Source organism: Aethalodelphis obliquidens, unplaced genomic scaffold (assembly GCF_003676395.1).
Source record: "Aethalodelphis obliquidens isolate GAN/ISIS:26980383/991018 unplaced genomic scaffold, ASM367639v1 scaffold22, whole genome shotgun sequence".
NCBI classification, from domain to species: Eukaryota; Metazoa; Chordata; class Mammalia; order Artiodactyla; family Delphinidae; genus Aethalodelphis; species Aethalodelphis obliquidens.
The window spans coordinates 393,146-416,490 of NW_020837966.1; the positions used below are offsets into that span (position 1 = coordinate 393,146).

Here is a 23,345-nt window from a genome sequence, read left to right on the forward strand (position 1 = left end):
CGACCCAGCAATCCCACTACTGGGCATATACCCTGAGAAAACCATAATTCAAAAAGAGTCATGTACTACAATGTTCATTGCAGCTCTATTTACAATAGTCAGGACATGGAAACAATGTAAGTGTCCATCTACAGATGAATGGATAAAGAAGATGTGGCACATATATACAATGGAATATTACTCAGCCATAAAAAGAAACGAAATTGAATTATGTGTAGTGAGGTGGATGGACCTAGAGTCTGTCATACAGAGTGAAGTCAGAAAGAGAAAAACAAATACCCTATGCTAACACACACACACATATATATATAGAATCTAAGGGGAAAAAAATGATCATGAAGAACCTAGGGGCAAAACGGGAATAAAGACACAGACCTCCTAGCGAATGGACTTGAGGATATGGGAAGGAGGAAGTGTAAGCTGTGACAAAGTGAGAGAGTGACATGGACATTATACACTACCAAACGTAAAATAGATAGGTAGTGGGAAGCAGCCACATAGCACAGGGAGATCAGCTCCGTGCTTTGTGACCACCTAGAGGGGTGGGATGGGGGGGGTGGAAGGGAGGGAGACGCAAGAGGGAAGCGGTATGGGAACATATGTATATGTATAACTGATTCACTTTGTTATAAAGCAGAAACTCACACACCATTGTAAAGCAGTTATACTCCAATAAAGATGTTAAAAAAATCAATTTCCTTTAAAAAAAAAAAGGTTGTTTAGAAGGTCTGTATAACTTGGCGTCTCTTGCTGGATAGCTCCTTGGATAAAACTTTGTGGGAATGTGGCTTCATTCCGCGGTAAAAATTCCATGGTGGCCATTGGGCAGGGGTCTATCTTCCTGGAATAGTCAGCTACATAAATAAGGATATGTCTTTTATTATGTCCTTGGATCAAAAAATATATATATCTAGCTATTGAGAAACTCAGTCATTTACGGAACATTTTCCAGGGTCAGGATTGGGCAGCCTTCACTGGTGGGAGGAGGAGTCTATAGGTCAGGAGTCTGTGGCAATCCAGGTGAACACAATTAGGCCTGGGAGGAGTTACCAATCATAAAGAATATTGTGAATGAAGAATCAACAATATCTGTTGATTACCAAGATATTCTTGTATCAGTCTTGCTTCCTATTCAACAGTGTGTGTCAGGTGCTGGGCTGAGTCCTGATGGACCAGAAAGGTGACTTTAGCCTGGATTTTGCCTTTTGGAGCTGACAGTCTTATAGGAAAAGTAAGGCACAAAGGCACGCAGCTTGAATCCCAGGCAAAGGAAGGATCCAGTCTGCCAGCTGCAGGATCAGGGAAGGTTTTCTGGAGGTGAGACCTTGAGCTGGGCTTTATAGAGTTGGGGTGTCCAAGACTGATAGTGAGGGATGACACCAGGATTTTGATTTGGTAGTGCTGGTGACAGAATTGTACGGATATGCTGGGATTAGGGCTAGGAACACCATGCAATCCAGATGTAGGTGGAAAGGAGAAGTCCTGCAGTTGCCAGGACTTTCCTGGTCTTTGAGCGGTTGACCTAGGGTCACAAGGTGATATTTGCAGGCCTAAGAGTGAATGGATTCTTAAGGAGGAGAGGAAGGAGAAAAGTTTCGGGACCGAACCGGAAACTCAGGATGGCCTGTAAGGCAGAGACCTAGGAGCAGCAGAGGCGGTGCCCAGGGCAGGTACATCTCTCTCCCGGTCCCTACTCCCCCTTCCCCCAACCCAATGAGTAACTTCTTCCTTACTAGGAAGCCTGCAGTGATTGTTCTGGCCCCAAACATTTACTACGCAGGCCGACTCAGCGAAACAAGAAGCAAGGAGGCGCTAGCGGCTTCGGCCTAGGAAGAGTCCCAGAGACCTAAGAGCGAGGGGCACGAGTATGCCCCACTTGGTTCTCCTGCGGCGACCCCACCCTGCGGGCCCGGGCGCTGCGGAGGGTGGCTCCTGGGGCCTTTCCAGGGATGGGGTCGTGACAGCGCCGTGGATGACACCTGGATGGGTCTTAAAACGGTATCCTTCCCTCCTTTCCCTGCTCTCCCCTCTCCGACCGGCGGATCTCGCGGGGATCTCGGCGTGCCTGGCAGGAGGCACTGGATGCCGAAGCCCAGGGGGTCCGAGGGCCTCCCACCTGCCCAGCCCCGCCTCCTCCAGCACTTGCTGCCGCCCGGGGCCTTGGGCCTAAGAGCCAGTCCTGACCCCGGCGGGGCCATTCAATCGCCTCTCGCTGATTTCCCTCCGCTGCCGCGCGGCGGCGGCGACACGTGGGCTCGCGCGCGGGCTCGGGCGGCGCGAGCCCGGGCAGTGCGAGCCCCCGCGCCGGGAAGTGGCGCATGCGCGGGCGTCCTGCGAGCCCGCTGAGGCGAGCCGAATCGCGGCGGCGCCGGGAGCCGAGCAGCAGAGCTGTGAGGAACGAGCGGTGGCGTGAGAACGCCAGGGACTGACAGGTGGCAAACCCTCGCCCGCGCTGATCGGGTTTGCTGGGGCGCCCGCGGAACCTGGCGGTCCGGGCGTGGCGGCGGTCGCATCCCGGACGGCCTGTGAGGGATGCGCCGCCCACTGCCCTGCGCCGCCTGACCGCCCCCGCCTCGCCTAGCGGTGCGCCACAGCCGGGCCCGCGGCCGTCCCCGCCGCGCTGTCGCCCGGCCGCCGCCGCGCCCGCGGGGTCGCGCCCGGCCCGGCCATGTGGACCCCCACGGAGGAAGAGAAATACGGCGTAGGTAGGTGAGGCTCCGGCCTGGCCGCGGCGGGCGTTCGGGGGACGCGCCCTTACTCTCGGCCTCGTGCCGGCCCCGCCTCAATTCGCGCCCGCGCGCCTCCCGGCGCTGCCCGCAGGCTGCGCGGCCTCGACGCGGGGTGTGCGCGGGGTGGGGGCGGCGCGGGCGCGAGGCGCGGGGGTGGGAGCGGGTCCCTGGGCGCGGGGAGGGCGGCAGGGGGCGCTGGCAGCGCGGCCTCGTCAGGTGCGGCCGGAGGGAGGGGTGGGCAGGGCCCCAGCGGCTCCCCGAGGTTTTTGGTGTGGGGCATAGGGCAGTTTCACCCAAGAAGCCAGATTCTGGGAACCTGTTTTCTCCTTTCTCAAACCTCAATTTTAGTGAGTTTCTGCGCCTGAGTTGATGAGCCCGATGACTCTATTTTTGGAGTGGAGCCTTAGGAAAAAAAAGGGATAAAATACGTTGACATCATTTTCCCAGTTCAGAATTTTGCAGACATTTGACTGGAAATGTTTGATCTGTTTTAGTTTGTTTTGCCTTCAATATTATAAATAATTATTACTTAAAATAGGAAGTGTTTTTGCACATGTCCCAATGTTTAGTGTATATTACAGTCACGGTTTTGTTAAGAAACGAACCTGTTTTTAGATGAGACCATTATTCCTCTTAGAATCCTCTTTTTATCTGTTACAAGTGTTAAACTCCAGAAGCTAAATAATTTTTATAATACTCAACTTCTTTAAAAGGCATATTCAATAATTTAAGGGATTGAGTATTAGTTTTACTTTTATAGTGTTAGTCTTTTGTGGCGATTACATGAGAGAGGAGTTCAGCCACACTGCATTATTGTAAGTCACCTGTCATTCAGTTAAAAACAGAAAAATGAGTGTACAGTTTTTTTTTCTGCCTAAGTTTTAATTGAAAATTTTAGATGGGGAAATCTGTCTAAACATAGACTTTTGTTTCCCATGTTTACTGCAGCTCAATCAAGGTTTAGTTCACAGTTCACTACAAAATAACTTTTAAACTGTCACTGGTAACAAACGTTTAGGAATAGCATCAGGCAAATTATGTGGAAACTGAATGTATTTAAATTTAAGGACCTGCAGAGAGATCTGTGCTGGTAGAAAATCTTGTTTTGAAAGGTAACTTTATGAAGTTTTTAATTAGCTACGCTCTAAGGGCATAATGATATAGGCTAGGATGGAAGTGATAAAAAGAGCCCTAGTGCTAGAGTCTCTGTTGAAATGGGATTGGGAAATGATGTGAAGAGCTGGGATTCACCTCTGGGAACATTTTAGCCTTTCTCTTAGAGCATTCCCTAAATACTAAATACATTTTGTGATGTGAAGAGTTGATGGTTTATCTTTTCTGTAACTTGCTCTCAGACCTGCGTAACTAGAATAACAAATAACTGATGTGAAAGTGGTCAACTGTCCAGTGGCACCTAAGTGATAATTTCTTTCCTGCTGGGTCGGAACCTCTGAGTAGTGGAATTGGCAGATTTCTGAGTCCTGGCTTCTCTTTACTGGTGTTGTGGGCAAGTTATTTAACATCATTTTCTTAATGTGTAAATTGGGGATAATATTTACCTACAGGGTTGTGAAAATCAAATGAGAGCATACCAAATGCTTAATAAATGTTAGTTTCTTCTTTTCCCCTTAGTACAGTACTTAGAGTAATAACAACACTAGGCATTTCCTCAGGTGTGTTCGTTCTGAAATAGAGGCAATGCAGGGTAATCAAGATAGGCATATGTGAATCTCAAAGCACTAGGATTTGGTGTGTGATTTACTCAGGAAGATGGAAGGAAAATTTTGCATTCCTTGGACTGTGAGTTTAGCTTTACAAAAATTTTTTCCTGTGGAGGGGTACAGCATTGGGCACAGGGTAGGACTTAAATGCTTGTTAAATGAGAGAGACAGTTATTCTGAAGACATGAGCAGCTGTGATTTAGTGTAATTTATTTGCCCTTTCTGTCAAACAAAGAAAGTCTCTATCATCTTCTCTCACAGCTTTCTTCTACTATCCCTTCCTCAGCTATGGTCTAAAAGTTCTTGTGTAGATTGTTCACACTCAGAATATGTTTTTTCCATAAGCATTTCAGGGTTACACTCCTAGGCCTTTTCATAAAAGCCAGTTCAGTCTATAAAGAGCCTAAATATTGTACTTACAATGAGAAAAATAGTCAGTTAAAAATGGTATGTTAGCTGCATTGTTTAATTGTTAGCTTGAAAATCTAAACATTGGACTTCTCTGGTGGTGCAGTGGTTAAGAATCTGCCTGCCAATGCAGGGGACACGGGTTTGAGCCCTGGTCTGGGAAGATCCCACATGCCACAGAGCAACTAAGCCCGTGCGCCACAACTACTGAGCCTGCGCTCTAGAGCCCGTGAGCCACAATTGCTGAGCCCGTGTACCACAACTACTGAAGCCTGCACGCCTAGAGCCTGTGTTCCACAACAAGAGAAGCCACTGCAATGAGAAGCCTGTGCACTGCAATGAAGAATAGCCCCCACTCACTGCAACTAGAGAAAAGCCCACACGCAGCAACGAAGACCCAACACAGCCAAAGATAAAATAAATAAAAAAATAAAAAAATAAAAAAAAGAAAATCTAAACATTATCATTATTCCTATGAGAAAATGTTTTAGATTTCAACTTTGATTTTTATGAGCAGCATGGAGCACAGATTTCTATCTCTGCTTGCTAACCCATAATCCTTACAGCAAGGAGGGAAAACATATCTTTTCCCCACCAATTTGTATAAATTGCTTGGATGTTGGTGAGGGAAGGAGTCCCCTGTTGCAGCAGTGCAAAGGAGTTTTTCCCAGTGCAACTGTTCATCTGTATTTGACATTGGTAAGGTTTTTGAGATCATGTAGTAATGTCTTAATGCCTTTAAAATTTATGATATAAAAATTCTGTACAGGTTATAACACTTTCAAATTATTTGATTTATTTGCTTAGGACTAGGCAATATCTGAGCTTCCCTTTCCATTGTAATATTCTGTGATTGAGTTTAGAGGAAGGGGAGGAAACTACCCTTTTTTGAAGATCAGTGATGGACCAGTCAGTGTGCTGGGGATTCTCACTTATGGTATACCATGTAGATCCCCAGAGCAGTCTTAATGTTATCTTCGTTACACAGATGATGAAATTGGATCTCAGAGGTTCCCTTAATTTTCTTCTTGGCAATGGGCAATATTTTGCCATATACTTGACTCTCTTACTGTCCTTCTCTAGTATCACAAGGAGCTGTTCTTTACTGAACCCTTTTAGCCTGTGTTTTGACTCCTTATGTCTCTTCCTCTTAGAGATTCTCTGCTTTTCTTTCTGTTGCCATAAATGCTTGGAAAGTCCTTCATCTTACCATTCTTTATTTTACCTTTTCAAGAAGCTTCCTATTCTAGAGTGAATTAGGTGAGAAAAGTCCAACCATTTTTGTGAAACATCTGTCTTTTCCTATATTGACTGCACCCAAACTACCAAATATAGAAACTGAAGACCAAGAAAATACTTTTCCCATCCTCTAATAGCAGCAGCAGTAAACACCACCAACAAATGAAACAAGAGTTTGTAAATTAAATTCCTTGAGTAGAATAGCAGCAGAGATTTGAGTACATGTGTGTTAGTTTGGCATCTTAGCCGTGAAAGCTGCTTCATAATGTCATCTTGTTTATTCTGCTGTCCTGAGGTAAATTTTGTAATAATTCAGAGCATTTATTGCTTATTCTTTTCTAATCCCCACTTAGCAGACCATGAAAAAATTTCTTCATTACCAACCAGATTACCTTCTATTTTAGTTTTGTAATGTCATATTTATTTTTTTCTAATTTAAAAACAATGCATATTTTCTGCCTTACTTTTACCTGATTTCCTTCTGCTTGATTTTCCCCAGATAGGAAAAAAACCCCAAACAACACTTAAAAAAAGCCCTGAATCCTTAAAAGAAATTTAACTTCTAATGATCCTGTGGTGCAGAGGCATGTGAAGGTGGGAAGGGAATAGGTCCATGAAACCACATCTGAAAGAACCAGTGTTCACAAAATTTCACTAAATCTGTAAGTAAATGGGCTACAACTCAGTGAAATAGTGCGAGGGCAGTGGGCTCTTTAGTTACTTGCTCTGTAAGGAAATCCCAGCCTTTGAAGCCTTGGAAAAGGCCCTGTATCTTTATCTCTCAGAGGTAAAGGCATCCACTAGGGGTAGAGAAGATGTCATAAACCCAGGACTTTATTTTGCCCTGAAAAGTGAGGATGTGCTTGATGTTTTATGATCAGGGGTTTAGTGTTTACAGGGAACTTCCGCATCATGATTCTGCTTGAGCTTTACACCGTAAAGCTCCTTTTTTTTTTTTTTTTTAAACCGATGACAAAGAAACTTTAACTGAAAGAAATTAAGTGACTGATCTAAGATACTTAAGCCAACTAAGTGCTGATTTGAGATTTCAACCTAGGACTTTGGGATTCTTTTCTAATCCACAGCTGCTTTCATTACACCATGTTGCCTCTGAAAAGAATTTGTCGGCAGTGTATGTCTCTGGCTCAAAAAATAAGGCCTTTTTAACAGACTTCAAATTTAAATTGGATATTTAAGGAATTTTATTTCTATATTAAGCATTTTTATAAGACTACATAGTATTTATCGTTCTGCTTCTGAATATATGATTTGCATTGCTGATGAGTACAGATTCAAGGCATGACAATTCATAAGGCAGGTTTTTAACAGCCTTGAGGAGTATGTTGGGTACTATTGCCCTCTTTTAAAGACATTGTTAGTAGGGAAGAAAGAAGTTGATATCAGCGAACATTTATTGAGTGCCTTCTTAAACCAAGATGGCTTTGTTTTGATCTGCCATTCTGTAAAGCAAGCAGGAAATAATCAGCAGGAAATGATCAATATTTTAACAGGGAAGTCAATATGCAACAATATTCTATAGACTATTCAAATGTTATGGTTAATTTTATCATGCAGTGTTATGAGAGAATATGCTTTAGAAACATAAAGCTTAATTGTAAACATGACACCATTTTCTATCATTTTTAGACACATTCTGAAGCATGATGTCTCAAAAGAATGGTCATTGAGGTTGGAAGTGCTTTATATTCATACCATACTTTTACATCGGTGCTGAATTTCAATTTTTAATAGTTTGTATTATGATTTTTTTTGAATTCTTATGTCTTTATTCTTGAAGATAAGAATGATCTGAATTTATTCCCAATGTGTAAGCATTATTGGATATGCTATATTAGGGCTTTATTCCAATGTTGTACTTTTACCATAATGAACAAATCTGTTTATTATGTTTTGCTCTAAAGACTCTTGTATACCCTCTCTTGATAGATTTTGTATAGAAAAGAAAGATTTTTTTCCACATAAAGGTTCTGGGAACTTTAAAATTTTTTTTATAAGTACGTTGCCAAATTATTTTAGCTGTGGCCCAAGTAACTGCAGTTGACTTGCTATATCACACATTAGGATACTCTAGTAAGGATAATTACTATGTTGGGAAATGTCATTCAGAAACTTCCTGTTTTTCTACTTATCTACAATGGAATAAAATCTCAACCTCTTGCTTCCATCTGTTTCTCCCTCTCTCTTTAGAACTCATTCATGAGCTCTTGTTGATTGATGAATGAGAACAAAAATTGATGGAAGAATTAATGTATGATAAATGCAGAACTTTTTTTTTTTTTTTTTTTTTTTGCGGTTCACGGACCTCTCACTGTTGTGGCCTCTCCCGTTGTGGAGCACAGGCTCCGGACGCGCAGGCCCAGTGGCCATGGCTCACGGGCCTAGCCGCTCTGCGGCATGTGGGATCTTCCCGGACCGGGGCATGAACCTGTGTCTCCTGCATCAGCAGGCGGACTCTTAACCACTGCGCCACCAGGGAAGCCCAAATGCAGAACTTTATATTACAGACTCAGTATCATACTTTGACATTTCTTCAAATACATCTAGTGACAGTGCCCTCACCACGTTTTGAGACAGCCCATTTTATTGTTAGACAGCTGTGATGAGAACATTCTTCCTTGTTGAATAGACTCCTTGTAATTTCTTATAAGTTTGTGTTCTGTGTTTACATATAAATAACTTCCATCATAGCCCTTCAGTAATTCATAAAATTTTAGTATTGTAAGGGATCTTAGAGATAATATGGTTTAAGGCTCCAGAGCTAAGTAAGACCAGTGGAATAGCTAACATTCATTAAGTGTTTACTGTGTGCCCAGCACTTGCATGTTATGGCTCAAATTTGCTTTTTCACCTTCATCTGTTGACTTGCTTGTATTTTACACTTTAGCCAAACTGAACTTTCCCCAAGTCCTTCTGTCTGGACTTAATTATACCAGTGCTGCTGTGTGCCAGGACTGTTTGCCATCTATTAAACACTTCTTGTTATTTGCTGCATCATGTCTCTGTTCATATTCTTTCTATGTGGGGTGCCTCCCCCCACCCCATCTTCATCTCTCAGATTCTTTCCTATCTGTTAAGGCTTCTATCATGTATTACTATCTTTGTAAATCTTTTTCTACCTTGAGCATACCCCTTTCTTTTTCCAACCAGATAGATTTTATTCTATGATACTTTATATCTTACAGTGGTATATTTATTCTATCCTCTTCCATTAGATTAATGTCCTTCCAACTTTTGACTATGATCTACGATAAGAAATACAATTAAAATTATTATCTTGGGCTTCCCTGGTGGCGCAGTGGTTGAGAGTCTGCCTGCCGATGCAGGGGACACGGGTTCGTGCCCCGGTCCAGGAAGATCCCACATGCCGTGGAGCGGCTGGGCCTGTGAGCCATGGCCGCTGAGCCTGCGCGTCCGGAGCCTGTGCTCCGCAGTGGGAGAGGCCATGGCAGTGAGAGGCCCGCGTACCGCAAAAAAAAAAAAAAAAAAAAAATTATTATCTCTTATGTGTGTATGTTTCTACTATACACACACATGAAAAAGTTAAAAGTTTCATGGTATAGTATTTTGTAGAGTGTACTCTGGTGTTTCTATTCATTTCTCTTTCATCAAAAAATATTGGTGGCAGCGCAATTGATTTTTTGACCCATGGTTAACTCTGATTTAGGCTATAAACTCTTAAAAAGTAGGGATTGTGCCATATTTACAGTTGACCCTTGAACAATGCAGGGGTTGGAGCGCCAACCCCTCACACAGTCAAAAATCTGTGTTCCACTATTTCTGCCTCAAAAACAAAGGAGATGATAAAATGACTCACCCAAGGGCAGGAAGCTGAAACAGTTTGGATGGAATCAGAACGCAAACCCTAGTTCTTTTGGTTCCACATATTGTGATCTCTAATTAAATGCAAACTTTTCCCCACACGTAATTAATTTAAAGATCTGTAACATGAAAACACAGGTACTGTATACATTTATTGAAAAAAATTGTGTATAAATGGACCTGCACAGTTCAAACCTGTGTTGTTCAAGGGTCAGCTGTATCTTTGTGTTCTTGACAGACATAACTCAGTACCAGGCATATAGAAGGTTTTATACATGTATTTTAGCATTGAGTTAGACGTTTTTTGTTAATGTGGTATAAAGCCTGATATTCGGAGGCTTTTGAGCTGCCATTTCACACTAATTACTCATACTGGTTTTATAACAGCTAAACTCTAGATTTTACTGCATATTAACTGAAGTAAAGCTAGATCTCTGTCCTGAATGTGTGCTATTGATAATAAACATAAATGTAAAATTTTAGTTTCATTTTAAAAAGATTTTACATTTATTTTCATTACATTTCATTGAGGGGGAGCATATTTGGCTTGCCACTGTTGGTCTTAAATGGGGTTGGGCTCTCAGTATTTGGCTCATTAGTACAACTTGTCAAGTTTTTTTTTTTTTTTTTTTTTTTGTGGTACGTGGGCCTCTCACTGTTGCGGCCTCTCCCGTTGCGGAGCACAGGCTCTGGACGCGCAGGCTCAGCGGCCATGGCTCATGGGCCCAGCCGCTCCGTGGCATGTGGGATCTTCCCGGACCGGGGCACGAACCTGTGTCCCCTGCATCGGCAGGCGGACTCTCAACCACTGCAGCACCAGGGAAGCTCTTTCAAGTCTTTTTTGTAGCTTGAGTTTGTCTTCCCACATATCATCTTTTCCTTGAAGTTTCACCTACACAGTTGATAAACCTGTCTTCTGTCCTTTTCCAAGTGGCTGGTAAAAATGTTGAACAGAATAGTTTGAGGGAAGTGTCCAGTTTATAAAGGAGTAGATTTTGTTATGTTGTGTTTTGAATGCAAATTATCAGGATGACTTACTGAATGCTTCATGACAGTGCCAGCTGTGCCACCTTTGTGAACCTGATAGTGTTTGGGGTTAGGATGTGTTCCTGGCCAGACTGTGGTCTATGGCCAAGGAGGAAGGTTGCTGCTAAAGTCTGTGTGGCCTTACTTTTAAGTGTGGGGAGTGATAAAGGTATATTAGCATTAAAAAGATCTGAAATCCATTTTCATCTTCATGTATAGGAGGACGGGTGGCACGAAACTTTTCTTGAGTTTTGTTTCTGATGTTCTTTCCACATTCCCTACACTTTAGATATGCTGGACAACTCACCCTTTTCCAGACAAGCCTAAAACCCTCCTACCTTTGTCGCTTTGCTTGGTTGTTATAATATGACAGGAATGCAATGACTACCTTTCTCTGCCTGGGGAATGCCACCTTAAAAAGCTGAAATGTCATCTTCTCTTTGATGCCTTCCCCAGCTCTGCCCAATAATAAGCATTGCTTCTTGCTCCTACAGCGGTTGGTACCAGCCTCTAGTATGGCACTTATCCCTTTAGGTCATGCTTAATTGCATGTCTTTGCCTCAGGGGATTGAGCTTCTCCAGGACAAGGAATTTTGTCTTTGTGTTTGTAACCCCAGGACCTAGCACATAGTGAGGGATCAATAAATGCTTAATTAGGAGTCCAACCTAATGAAAGTTTTATTTTGCTTTGTTAATCCTGATAGTATTTTATTTTTTAAAATTTATTTATTTATTTATTTTGGCTGCACTGGGCCTTCGTTGCGGCTCATGGGCTTCTCTAGTTGCAGCACGTGGGTTTAGTTGCAGCATGTGGAATCTTACTTCCCTGACCAGGGATTGAACCTGGGCCCCCTGTGTTGGGATCGCGGAGTCTTAACCACTGGACCACCTGGGAAGTCCCCCGATAGTATTTTATTTTATTTTATTTTATTTTATTATTATTATTTTTTTAACATCTTTATTGGGGTATAATTGCTTTACAATGGTGTGTTAGTTTCTGCTTTATAACAAAGTGAATCAGTCATACATAAACATATGTTCCCATATGTCTTCCCTGTTGCATCTCCCTCCCTCCCACCCTCCCCATCCCACCCCTCCAGGCTGTCACAAAGCACCGAGCCAATATCCCTGTGCCATGCGGCTACTTCCCACTAGCTATCTACCTTACTGCGTTTGTTAGTGTGTATATGCCCATGACTCTCTCTCGCCCTGTCACAGCTCACCCTTCCCCCTCCCCATAACCTCAAGTCCGTTCTCTAAGAGGTCTGCGTCTTTATTCCTGCTTTACCCCTAGGTCCGATAGTATTTTAAAAAGCAGACTGTAAGTCTAATGATATTTAGTTGTTAGAAATCTGTGACATCATGAATACACTTTTTTTTCCTCAGCGTTTCTCTTTCTTGAGTCTGTTAGGAAGGTTTACTGCCTGTGGCTGAGTTGAGATGACTGATTTTGGGTGGGAACCTTAGGATTCCAGTATGAATCTCACCTAGAGTTTCACAGTTATGACAACAGTGATTCAGGAAATTTGCAGCAGGTAATTGGGATGCCGCTTGAATTTACCCCAACAATACCTCTTTTGTTTGACACCTTTGGGGAAGCCGTGTTTTGGATGAGTGACTTTTCCATAGAACTCAAGGTTAAACCTTTAAAAGCACCAAGAAAATATTTTTTTTGTTGGACTTTGTTTATAGTAAAAGATAATATGTTCCATTCTTCCCTGTGGTGAATTCAATATGTTGAATACATCTGAGCTTTTTCTGTGTAACATTTCCCCTCTGATTACATAAGATATATATTCATTATAGACATGTAAGTAACTATAGAAAAATACACAAAAAAGAAAATAAGGGTGATATCTTATTTTTGTTACCCAGACATAACCCATCTCAACACACTGGCATATCTTTCCAGTCTTTTTTTCTGATGCAGGCATTTAAAATAAATTTAGGACTGTACTGTTTATATTGTCATTCAGTATTTTATTTTATTTTTAAAACTCAAGTAATTTATTTATTGGCCATGCAGCATGTGGGATCTTAGTTCCCTGACCAGGGATCAAACCCACGCTCCTTGCAGTGGAAGCATGGAGTATTAACCACTGGACCACCAGGGAAGTCCCAACAGTCTTTTATTTTAAATCTGCTATACTATGAACATTTTCTTATGTCTGGAATGTCATTGTTTTAATGACTGCTGTTCCATTAGGTACTATATTAGGTACTATAATTTACCTAATCTCCTACTTCTGAGCAGTTGGTCATTAGAAATTAACTATTGCCAGGACAGTGAGGGTACTTGTTTCTCTGCACCCTTGTCAGTATAGGGCATTATTTTCTCCACAAATTTGCATCTTCAAAAATTTCAAACTTGATACATGCTTAAGAGGGATAAATTCTCAGGCATTACAAAAATAAAGTATCTTGTACTACCATTTCAACTTCTTGGGCATCATTTGTTTAATTGAACTTTCTGACTATTTGATATCGTTAATACAAATAAGTGATTATGACTTTGATACAGTGATACTTGTTTGCTTCCTCACTGAAATCCCTGGGAAGATCACTAATTCCAGTTAGTGGTTCTCTTGTTTGTTTGCTCTCTTTCTCATCTGGCTGTGATGCTCTCTGGGAATTTGGTGGTGGTGGTGGTGGTCGGGGAGGGGGGATATGTGAGACTCTTCGACTTGCTATCAGTGACTTGAAATGGTATTTTTGTTTTGTTTTGGTATTCTTTCTATCTCTGTACATTTCTGTTCTCTGTAGCTACTTCCAGTGTCATTCATTTCCTTTTCCTGTTTGCCAGCCACTCTTTGCTGTTTGCTTCTTTCCCCAGCCATACCTTTTCAAGCTAGACCCGAACTGAACTTGTTCAAGGGAAACTGGGGTAATCAACTTTATGAAAAACTAAAGTGGCTCCTTTCCTTTCTATTGGAGTGAAATTCAGTGCCTTTTTGAAAAACTTAGATGTGTTAAAAGAACTTTCTGACTCATGGCCAGGGCTGGGCTCTGTAGGAATGCCTGGCTTTGGAACAGAGGCAGTGCTCTGGGAGTGATAGAGCCTAATGCAGATTTGCTCCATGCAGAGCATTTTCCCCTCTGGGTGGCTGCATGTAGGTATGACGTCTGGTACTGCTGCAGCCATCTTGTTATCATGAAGAAAGCCAGGAAGGGGGAGGGGGATTTGTTCTGCTTTTTGGTATGGGAAAGGGAAGAAACACTTAGGGGTGCTTGGACCATTATGGATGGAGGGAAGGAACTGTTTGAAAAGAAAAACTTTTGATACATTTAAACATACTGAAATATTTAAGCTCTGATAAGACAATGGTGTATGATTGTAGGTAATGAGACTGTGGTTGTCCCACAAAGCACTCATTGTTTTTATTGATTTGCTTTCTCAGAAACCATAGCAGGTTTCTGTGTTATGTAGAGTAATGAACTGTTTTAATTGGTTAATTCTTCACCCTGATATTTACAATTTACCCAGATTAAGTGTACAATTTAGTGGCATTAAATACATTCAAATTGTTGTATAACTATCACTACTATTTATTTCCAGAGCTCTTTTTATCATCCCAAACAAAAACTCTATACCCCTCCCTGTAGCTCCAGGTAACCTCTATTCTACTTTCTGTCTCTGTGAATTTGATTATTCTAGATACCTCATGTAAATGGAATCATACAACATTTGTCTTTTTGTATTCAGCTTATTTTACTTAGCATAACATTTTCAGGGTTCGTGCATGTTGTAGCAGGCATCAAAATTTCATTCCTTTTTATGTCTGAATAATATCCCATTGTGTGAGTATATATCACATTTATTTATACATTCATCTGTTGTTGTACACTTAGGTAGTTTCCACCTTTTGGCTCTTATGAATTAAGCTGCTATGAATATTAGTGTGCAAGTATCTGTTAGAGTCCCTATTTTCGGATCTCTTGGGTGTATACCTAGCATTGGAATTGCTGGATCAAATGGTAATTCATGTTTAACTTTTAGAGAAATCACTTATTTTCCACACCAGTTGTACAATTTTACATTACCACCAACAACTCGTGAGAGTCCCACATCCTTGCCAACACTTCTTATTTTATTTTATTTTTTGGCCACACTGCGTGGCATGTGGGATCTTAGTTCCCTGACCAGGGATCGAACACATGCCCCCTGCATTGGAAGCATGGAGTCTTAACCATTGGACTGCCAGGGAAGTCCAGCACTTCTTATTTTTTGATAATAGCCATCCTAATGGGTGTGAAGTGGTATCTCACTGTGGTTTTGATTTGAATTTCCCTAGCGATTAGTGATGTTGAGCATCTTTTCATGTGCTTATTGGCTATCTGTATATTTTCGTTGGAGAAATATTCCATTTTATGTATGTACCACATTTTGTTTACCCGTTCTTTGTTGATGGACACTTGGGTTGTTTCTACCTTTTGGTAGATATTGTGAATAATACTATAATGAACATTTGGCATCCAAGTTTCTGTTTGACTCCCTGTTTTAAATCCTTTGGATATATACCTAGGAGTGGAATTGCTTACCATTTGGTAATTCTATGTTTAGTTTTTTGGGGAACCACCACGCTGTTTTCTGTAGTGCCTGCACCATTTTACTTTGCCATCAGCAATGCACGAGGATTCCAGTCTCTTTATATCCTTGCTAATACTTGTGATTTTCTGTCTTTTAAAAAAATGTTTCTATAAATGGCCATCCAAATGGGTGTGAAGTGGTATTTAATTGCGGTCTTTAAAAATTTTTTATTTATTTATTTATTTATTTATTTCTATTTGGCTGCATTGGGTCTTCGTTGCTGAATGCTGACTTTCTCTAGTTGCAGTGAGCGGGGGCTACTCTTACTTTTGGTGTGTGGACTTCTCATTGCGGTGGCTTCTCTTGTTGCGGAGCACGGGCTCTAGGTGCATGGGCTTCAGTAGCTGTGGCATGTGGGCTCAGTAGTTGTGGCTCACGGGCTCTAGAGCACAGGCTCAGTAGTTGTGGTGCACGGGCCTAGTTGCTCTGTGACATGTGGGATCTTCCTGGACCAGGGCTTGAACCTGTGTCCCCCGCACCGTCAGGTGGATTCCTAACCACTGTGCCACCGGGGAAGTCCCTCATTGTGGTTTTGATTTGCATTTTTCCTAATAATTAGTGATGTTGAGCGTCTTTTCATGTGCTTATTGGCCATTTATGTGTTGTGTTTGGAGAAATGTCTATTCAAGTACTTTGCCCATTTTAAAATAGATTTTTGTTGCGGTTGTTAGTTTGTAGCTCTTTATATATTCTAGATATTAATTCCTTAACAGATACATGGTTTAGAGATGTTTTCTCCCATTTCATGGTTTGCCTTCTCACTCTGTTATAGTGTCCTTTGATGTACAGAAGTTTTAAATTTTGACACAGTCTAATTTATGTTTTCTTTTGTCATTTGTGCTTTTGGTGTCATATTCAAGAAATCATGGTCAAATCCATCATGAGGCTTTCCCCCATGTTTCCTTCTAAGAGTTTTATAGCTTTTACATTTAGACCTTTGATCCATTTTGAGTTAATTTTTGCATATGGCATAAGGTAAGGGTCCAGCTTCATTCTTTTGTATATGGATGTCTAGTTTTCTCAGCATTGTTTGTTGAGAAGTCTGTCTTTCCCATTGAATGGTCTTAGCACCTTGGTTTGAAAATCATTTGGCCATATATTTGACGTTTTTTTTTGGGCCTCTGTCTTTATGCTGATATGTCTGTCTTTATGCCAGTACCACAGTTTTCTGTGCCTTTGTAGCACGTTTTGAAATCAGGAAGTGTGAGTACTCCCACTTTGTTCTTCTTTTTCAAGTTTGTTTTGCCTCTTTGGGGTCCCTTGAGATTCTATATGAATTTTAGGAAGAATTTTTCTGTTTCTACAAAAAGTGCCATTGGGATTTTGACAGGAATTGCAATGAATTTGTAGATTGCTTTAGGTAGTATTGTCATGTTAACAATATTAATTCTTCCAGTCAGTGATCACGGATGCTTTACATTTACTTAGGTTGTCTTTATTTACTATTATTATTATTATTATTTTTGGCTGCGTTGGGTCTTTGTTGCTGCACATGGGCTTTCTCTGGTTGCAGCAAGCGGGGGCTACTCTTCATTGCAGTGTGTGGGCTTCTCGTTGCGGTGGCTTCTCTTGTGGAGCATGGCTCTGGGTGCGTGGGCTTCAGTAGTTGCAGCATGTGGGCCCTAGAGTGAGCGGGCTTCAGTAGTTGTGGCGTGAGAGCTCAGTAGTTGTGGCTCGCGGGCTCTAGAGCGCAGGCTCAGTAGTTCTGGCACACAGGCTTAGTTGCTCTGCAGCATGCGGAATCTTCCTGGATTAGGGATCACCCGTGTCCCCTGCATTGGCAGGCGGATTCTTAACTACTGCACCACCAGGAAAGTCCTTGGAATTGTTTTCTTAATTTTGTTTTTGTATTGTTCATTGTTAATGTATTTTTGCATGTTAATTTTATATCGTGCAACTGCTGAGTTCATCTGTTAGCCCTAACATTTTGTTGTTGTTGTTTTTTTTGACTGCATTCTTTAAGGTTTTCTACATATAAGATCATGTCATCTGCAAAGAGAGATCATTTTATTTCTTCCTTTCATATTTGGATGCCTTTTGTTTCTTTTTCTTGCCCAATTACTACTCTGGCTAAAACTTCTAGCACTATGTTGAAAAGGCAAAAGCAGTCATTTTCGTCTTGTTCCTGATCTTAGAGGAAAAGCTTTCAGTCTTTCACACTGAGTATGATGCTTGCTGTAGATTTTTCATATTTTTTTCTTTTTTTCTTAACAAGGTTAGTTTTCATTGCACTTAACACAAGCTACTACTTGTTCATGCCCAGACTGTGTGTTTGTTTGTATCTGTAAAAGTATGTATCTGGGCATTTTATCTCTTCTTCTTCTCAGTATTTTTTTTTTTGAACTTTATTTATTTATTTGTTATACAGCAGCGTTTTATTAGTTGTCTGTTTTACACATATTAGTGTATATATGTCAATCGCAATCTCCCATTTCATCCCACCACCACCCCCTGCCCCCCACTTTCCTCCCTTGGTGTCCATACGTTGGTTCTCTACATCTGTCTCTATTTCTCCCTTGCAAACTGGTTCATCTGTACCATTTTTCTACATTCCACATATATGCATTAATATATGATATTTGTTTTTCTCTTTCTGACTTACTTCAATCTGTATGACAGTCTGTAGGTCCGTCCATGTCTCTGAAAATGACCTGATTTCATTCCTTTTTATGGCTGAGTAGTATTCCATTGTATATATGTACCACATCTTCTTTATTCATTAGTCTGTCAATGGGCATTTAGGTTGCTTCCATGACCTGGTTATTGTAAATAGTGCTGCAGTGAACATTGGGGTGCATGTGTCTTTTTGAATTATGGTTTTCTCAGGGTATGTGCCCAGTAGTGGGATTGCTGGGTCATATGGTAGTTCTATTTTTAGTTTTTTAAGGAACCTCCATACTGTTCTCCATAGTGGCTGTATCAATTTTCATTCCCACCAACAATGCAAGAGGGTTCCCTTTTCTCCACACCCTCTCCAGCATTTGTTTGTAGATTTTCTGATGATGCCCAATCTAACCGGTGTGAGGTGATACCTCATTGTAGTTCTGATTTGCATTTCTCTGATAATCAGTGATGTTGAGCAGCTTTTCATATGCCTCTTGGCCATCTGCATGTCTTCTTTGGAGAAATGTCTCTTTAAGTCTTCTGCCCATTTTTTAATTGTGTTGTTTGTTTTTTTAATATTGAGCTAATGAGCTGTTTATATATTTTGGAGATTAATCCTTTGTCCGTTGATTCATTTGGAAATATATTCTCCCATTCTGAGGGTTGTCTTTTCGTCTTGTTTATAGTTTCCTTTGCTGTGCAAAAGCTTTTAAGTTTCATTAGGTCTCATTTGTTTATTTTTGTTTTTATTTCCATTACTCTAGGAGGTGGGTCAAAAAAGATCTTGCTGTGATTTATTTCAGAGTGTTCTTCCTATGTTTTCCTCTAAGAGTTTTATAGTATCCAGCCTTACATTTAGGTCTTTAATCCATTTTGAGTTTATTTTTGTGTATGGTGTTAGGGAATGTTCTAATTTCATTCTTTTACATGTGGCTGTCCAGTTTTCCCAGCACCACTTATTGAAGAGACTGTCTTTTCTCCATGGTATATCGTTGCCTCCTTTGTCATAGATTAGTTGACCATAGGTGCATGGGTCTATTTCTGGGATTTCTATCCTGTTCCATTGATCTGTATTTCTGTTTTTGTGCCAGTACCATATTATCTTGATTACTGTAGCTTTGTAGTATAGCCCAAAGTCAGGGAGTCTCATTCCTCCAGCTCCATTTTTTCCCCTCAAGATTGCTTTGGCTATTCGGGGTCTTTTGTGTCTCCATACAAATTTTAAGATTTTTTGTTCTAGTTCTGTAAAAAATCCCATTGGTAATTTGAATCTGTAGATGGCTTTGGGTAGTATAGTCATTTTCACAATATTGATTCTTCGAATCCAAGAACATGGTATATCTCTCCATCTGTGTTTGTCATCTTTGTTTTCTTTCATCAGTGTCTTATAGTTTCTTGAGTACAGGTCTTTTACCTCCTTAGGTAGGTTTAGTCCAAGGTATTTTATTCTTTTTGTTGCAGTGGTGAATGGGATTGTTTCCTTAATTTCTCTTTCTGATCTTTCGTTGTTAGTGTATAGGCATGCAAGAGATTTCTGTGTGTTAATTTTGTGTCCTGCAACTTTACCAAATTAATTGATTAGCTCTAGTAGTTTTCTGGTGGCATCTTTAGGAATATCTATATGTAGTATAATGTCATCTGCAAACAGTGACAGTTTTATTTCTCCTTTTCCAATTTGTATTTCTTTTATTTCTTTTTCTTCTCTGATTGCCGTGGCTAGGACTTCCAAAACTATATTGAATAATAGTGGTGAGAGGGGACATCCTTGTCTTGTTCCTGATCTTAGAGGAAATGCTTTTAGTTTTTCACCATTGAGAATGATGTTTGCTGTAGGTTTGTTGTATATCGCCTTTATTATGTTGAGGTAGTTTCCCTCTGTGCCCACTTTCTGGAGAGTTTTTATAATAAATCGGTGTTGAATTTTGTCAAAAGCTTTTTCTGCATCTATTGAGATGATCATATGGTTTTTATTCTTCAGTTTCTTAATATGGTGTATCACATTTGCGTATATCGAAGAATCCTTGCATCCCTGGGATAAATCCCACTTGATCATGGTGTATGATCCTTTTAATGTGCTGTTGGATTTCGTTTGCTAGTATTTTGTTGAGGATTTTTGCATCTATATTCATCAGTGATATTGGCCTGTAGCTTTCTTTTTTTGTAGTATCTTTGTGTGGTTTCAGTATTGGGGTGATGGTGGCCTTGTAGAATGAGTTTGGGAGTGTTCCTCTGCAATATTTTGGAAGAGTTTGAGAAGGATAGGTGTTAGCTCTTCTCTAAATGTTTGATAGAATTTGCCCGTGAAGCCATCTGGTCCTGGACTTTGTTTGTTGGAAGATTTTTAATCACTGTTTCAATTTCATTATTTGTGATTGATCTGTTCATATTTTTTATTTCTTCCTGGTTCAGTCTTGGAAGGTTGTACCTTTCTAAGAATTTGTCCATTTCTTGCAGGTTGTCCATTTTATTGGCATAGAGTTGCTTGTAGTAGTCTCTTATGATGCTTTTTATTTCTGCGGTGTCCATCGTAACATCTCCTCTTTCATTTCTAATTTTATTGATTTGAGTCCTCTCCCTCTTTTTCTTGATGAGTCTGGCTAAAGGTTTATCAGTTTTGTTAAAAAATTGAAACAAATTGTTTCTTTGTTTTATTTCATTTATTTCTGCTTTGATCTTTATGATTTCTTTCCTTCTACTATCTTTGGGTTTTGTTTGTTCTTCTTTCTCTAGTTCCTTTAGGTGTAAGGTTAGATTGTTTATTTGAGATTTTTCTTGTTTCTTGAGGTTGGATTGTATTGCTGTAAACTTCTCTCTGAGAACTGCTTTTGCTGCATCCCATAGGTTTTGGATCGTCATGTTTTTGTTGTCATTTGTCTCTAGGTATTTTTTGATTTCCTCAGTGATCTCTTTGTTATTTAGTAACGTATTGTTTAGCCTCCATGTGTTAGTGTTTTTTACATTTTTTCCACTGCAATTGATTTCTCATCTCATAGCGTTGTGGTCGGAAAAGATGCTTGATATGATTTCAGTTTTCTTAAATTTACTGAGGCTTGATTTGTGACCGAAGATGTGATCTGTTCTGGAGAATGTTCTGTGTGCACTTGAGAAGAAGGTGTAATCTGCTGTTTTTGGATGGAATGTCCTATAAATACTAGTTAAATCTATCTGGTCTATTGTATCATTTAAAGCTTGTGTTTCCTTATTAATTTTTTGTCTGGATGATTTGTCCATTGGTGTAAGTGAGGTGTTAAAGTCCCCCACTATTATTGTGTTACTGTCGATTTCCTCTTTTATAGCTGTTAGCATTTGCTTTATGTATTGAGGTGCTTCTATGTTGGGTGCATATATATTTATAATTGTTATATCTTCTTCTTGGATTGATCCCTTGATCATTATGTAGTGTCCTTCCTTGTCTCTTGTAACATTCTTTATTTTAAAGTCTGTTTTCTCTGATACTAGAACTGCTACTTCAGCTTTCTTTTTCATTCTTTTTTTTTGCAAGATTAAATATATACTTATATTCATGATAAGTAAGTACAGAGTAACATTTCCAGTTAAAACTTTTTTCTCTTTGTTTCTGATACAATTATAGTACACAGGTAAACCTTTCCTTCTTATTTCCAGATTTCTGTAAACTTTTCTCCAGAATGTTTCTCCACACTGTAGTACTTGCCTTTAGTGTAGGAATGCAACATGAGTGGTATTTCTCCTGTGGGTCCCAGTAGTAAATGTAGCTTAACCAACAGTGAAATCAGTTCTTACAAACCACCTATGAAAACCATGCATTTGATCTCCATAAAATGTAGGATTGCCAACACTCCATAACAGGAATTCCATGGCTACTTATAAATACAGTTCTTGAAGAAGTATTTGGGCAATTCCTGTAATACCATAGGCTGGCACACCAAATGTTTAATCCAATGGTTTTATTACCCTCAATTTAACTTCACTCTGTTGAACACCTGATTACTTATGACCATAAGTCAAGAAATAAACAATGGGGCTTCCCTGGTGGCACAGTGGTTGGGAGTCCACCTGCCAATGCAGGGGACAGGTGTTTGAGCCCTGGTCCGGGAAGATCCCACGTGCCGCGGAGCGGCTGGGCGTGTGCACCACAGCTGCTGGGCCTGCACTCTGGAGCCTGCGAGCCTAGAGCCTGTGCTTAGCAGCGGGAGAGACCACCACAATGAGAAGCCCACGCACTGCAACAGAGACCCAACACAGCCAAATAAATAATAAATAAAAATAAAGAAATAAACAATGATGTGGAGTAACCCCAAAGCAATAAAAATGAACACCCTTTGATAAACTAAGCAGAAATAACATTAGTGATGTCATGCAGTTTCTGAGATATCATAGGAAAATTGTTTCTTAATATTGATAGGGAAATTATGTATCAGTGAAAATGCAGGCTTAGAAATATAGTACTGAGAGTTTCAATTTGTGATGTCTTCACTGCTGAGGGAAAGTAGAATTCTTATTACTAAAGAGAGCTGATCTCTTGGGTGTTGCTGATGGCTCCGTAACTGAGCTTAGTGTTTAATGAGGTTGTACAAATAAAATGCAGTGGGGGAAATACGAAATTCCAGCTCTCTTTTGATTTCCATTTGCATGGAATATCTTTTTCCATCCCCTCAGTTTCAGTCTGTATGTGTCCCTCTGTCTGAAGTGGGTCTCTTGTAGACGGCATATACATGGCTCTTGTTTTTGTATCCATTCAGCAAGCCTGTGTCTTTTGATTGGAGCATTTAATCCATTCACATTTAAGGTAATTATTGATATGTATGTTCCTATTACCATTTTCTTAATTGTTTTGGGTTTGTTTTTGTAGGTCCTTTTCTTCTCTTGTGTTTCCCACTTAGAGAAGTTTCTTTAGCATTTGTTGTAGAGCTGGTTTGGTGGTGCTGAATTCTCTTAGCTTTTGCTCTTCTGTAAAGCTTTTGATTTCTCCATCGAATCTGAGTGAGATCCTTGCCTGGTAGAGTAATCTTGGTTGTAGGTTCTTCCCTTTCATCACTTTAAATATATTGTGCCACTCCCTTCTGGCTTGTAGAGTTTCTGCTGAGAAATCAGCTGTTAACCTTATGGGAGTTCCCTTGTATGTTATTTGTTGTTTTTCCCTTATTGCTTTTAATCATTTTTCTTAGCCTTTAATTTTTGTCAATTTGATTACTGTGTGTCTCGACATGT

The 23,345-nt window shown here is 40.4% G+C and overlaps 1 protein-coding gene across 1 annotated transcript in view; it reads left to right on the forward strand.

Moving 5' to 3' along the window:
• The first annotated feature begins 2,351 nt into the window (after nt 1–2,351).
• The window catches only part of DOCK3 (dedicator of cytokinesis 3), a 409,735-nt gene continuing 388,741 nt past the window's right edge, over nt 2,352–23,345 (forward strand). The window contains exon 1 of the mRNA XM_027120931.1: nt 2,352–2,705. Coding sequence (XP_026976732.1) covers nt 2,669–2,705 — 37 coding nt within the window. The 5' untranslated portion in view covers nt 2,352–2,668. The remainder of the gene's footprint in view (nt 2,706–23,345) is intronic.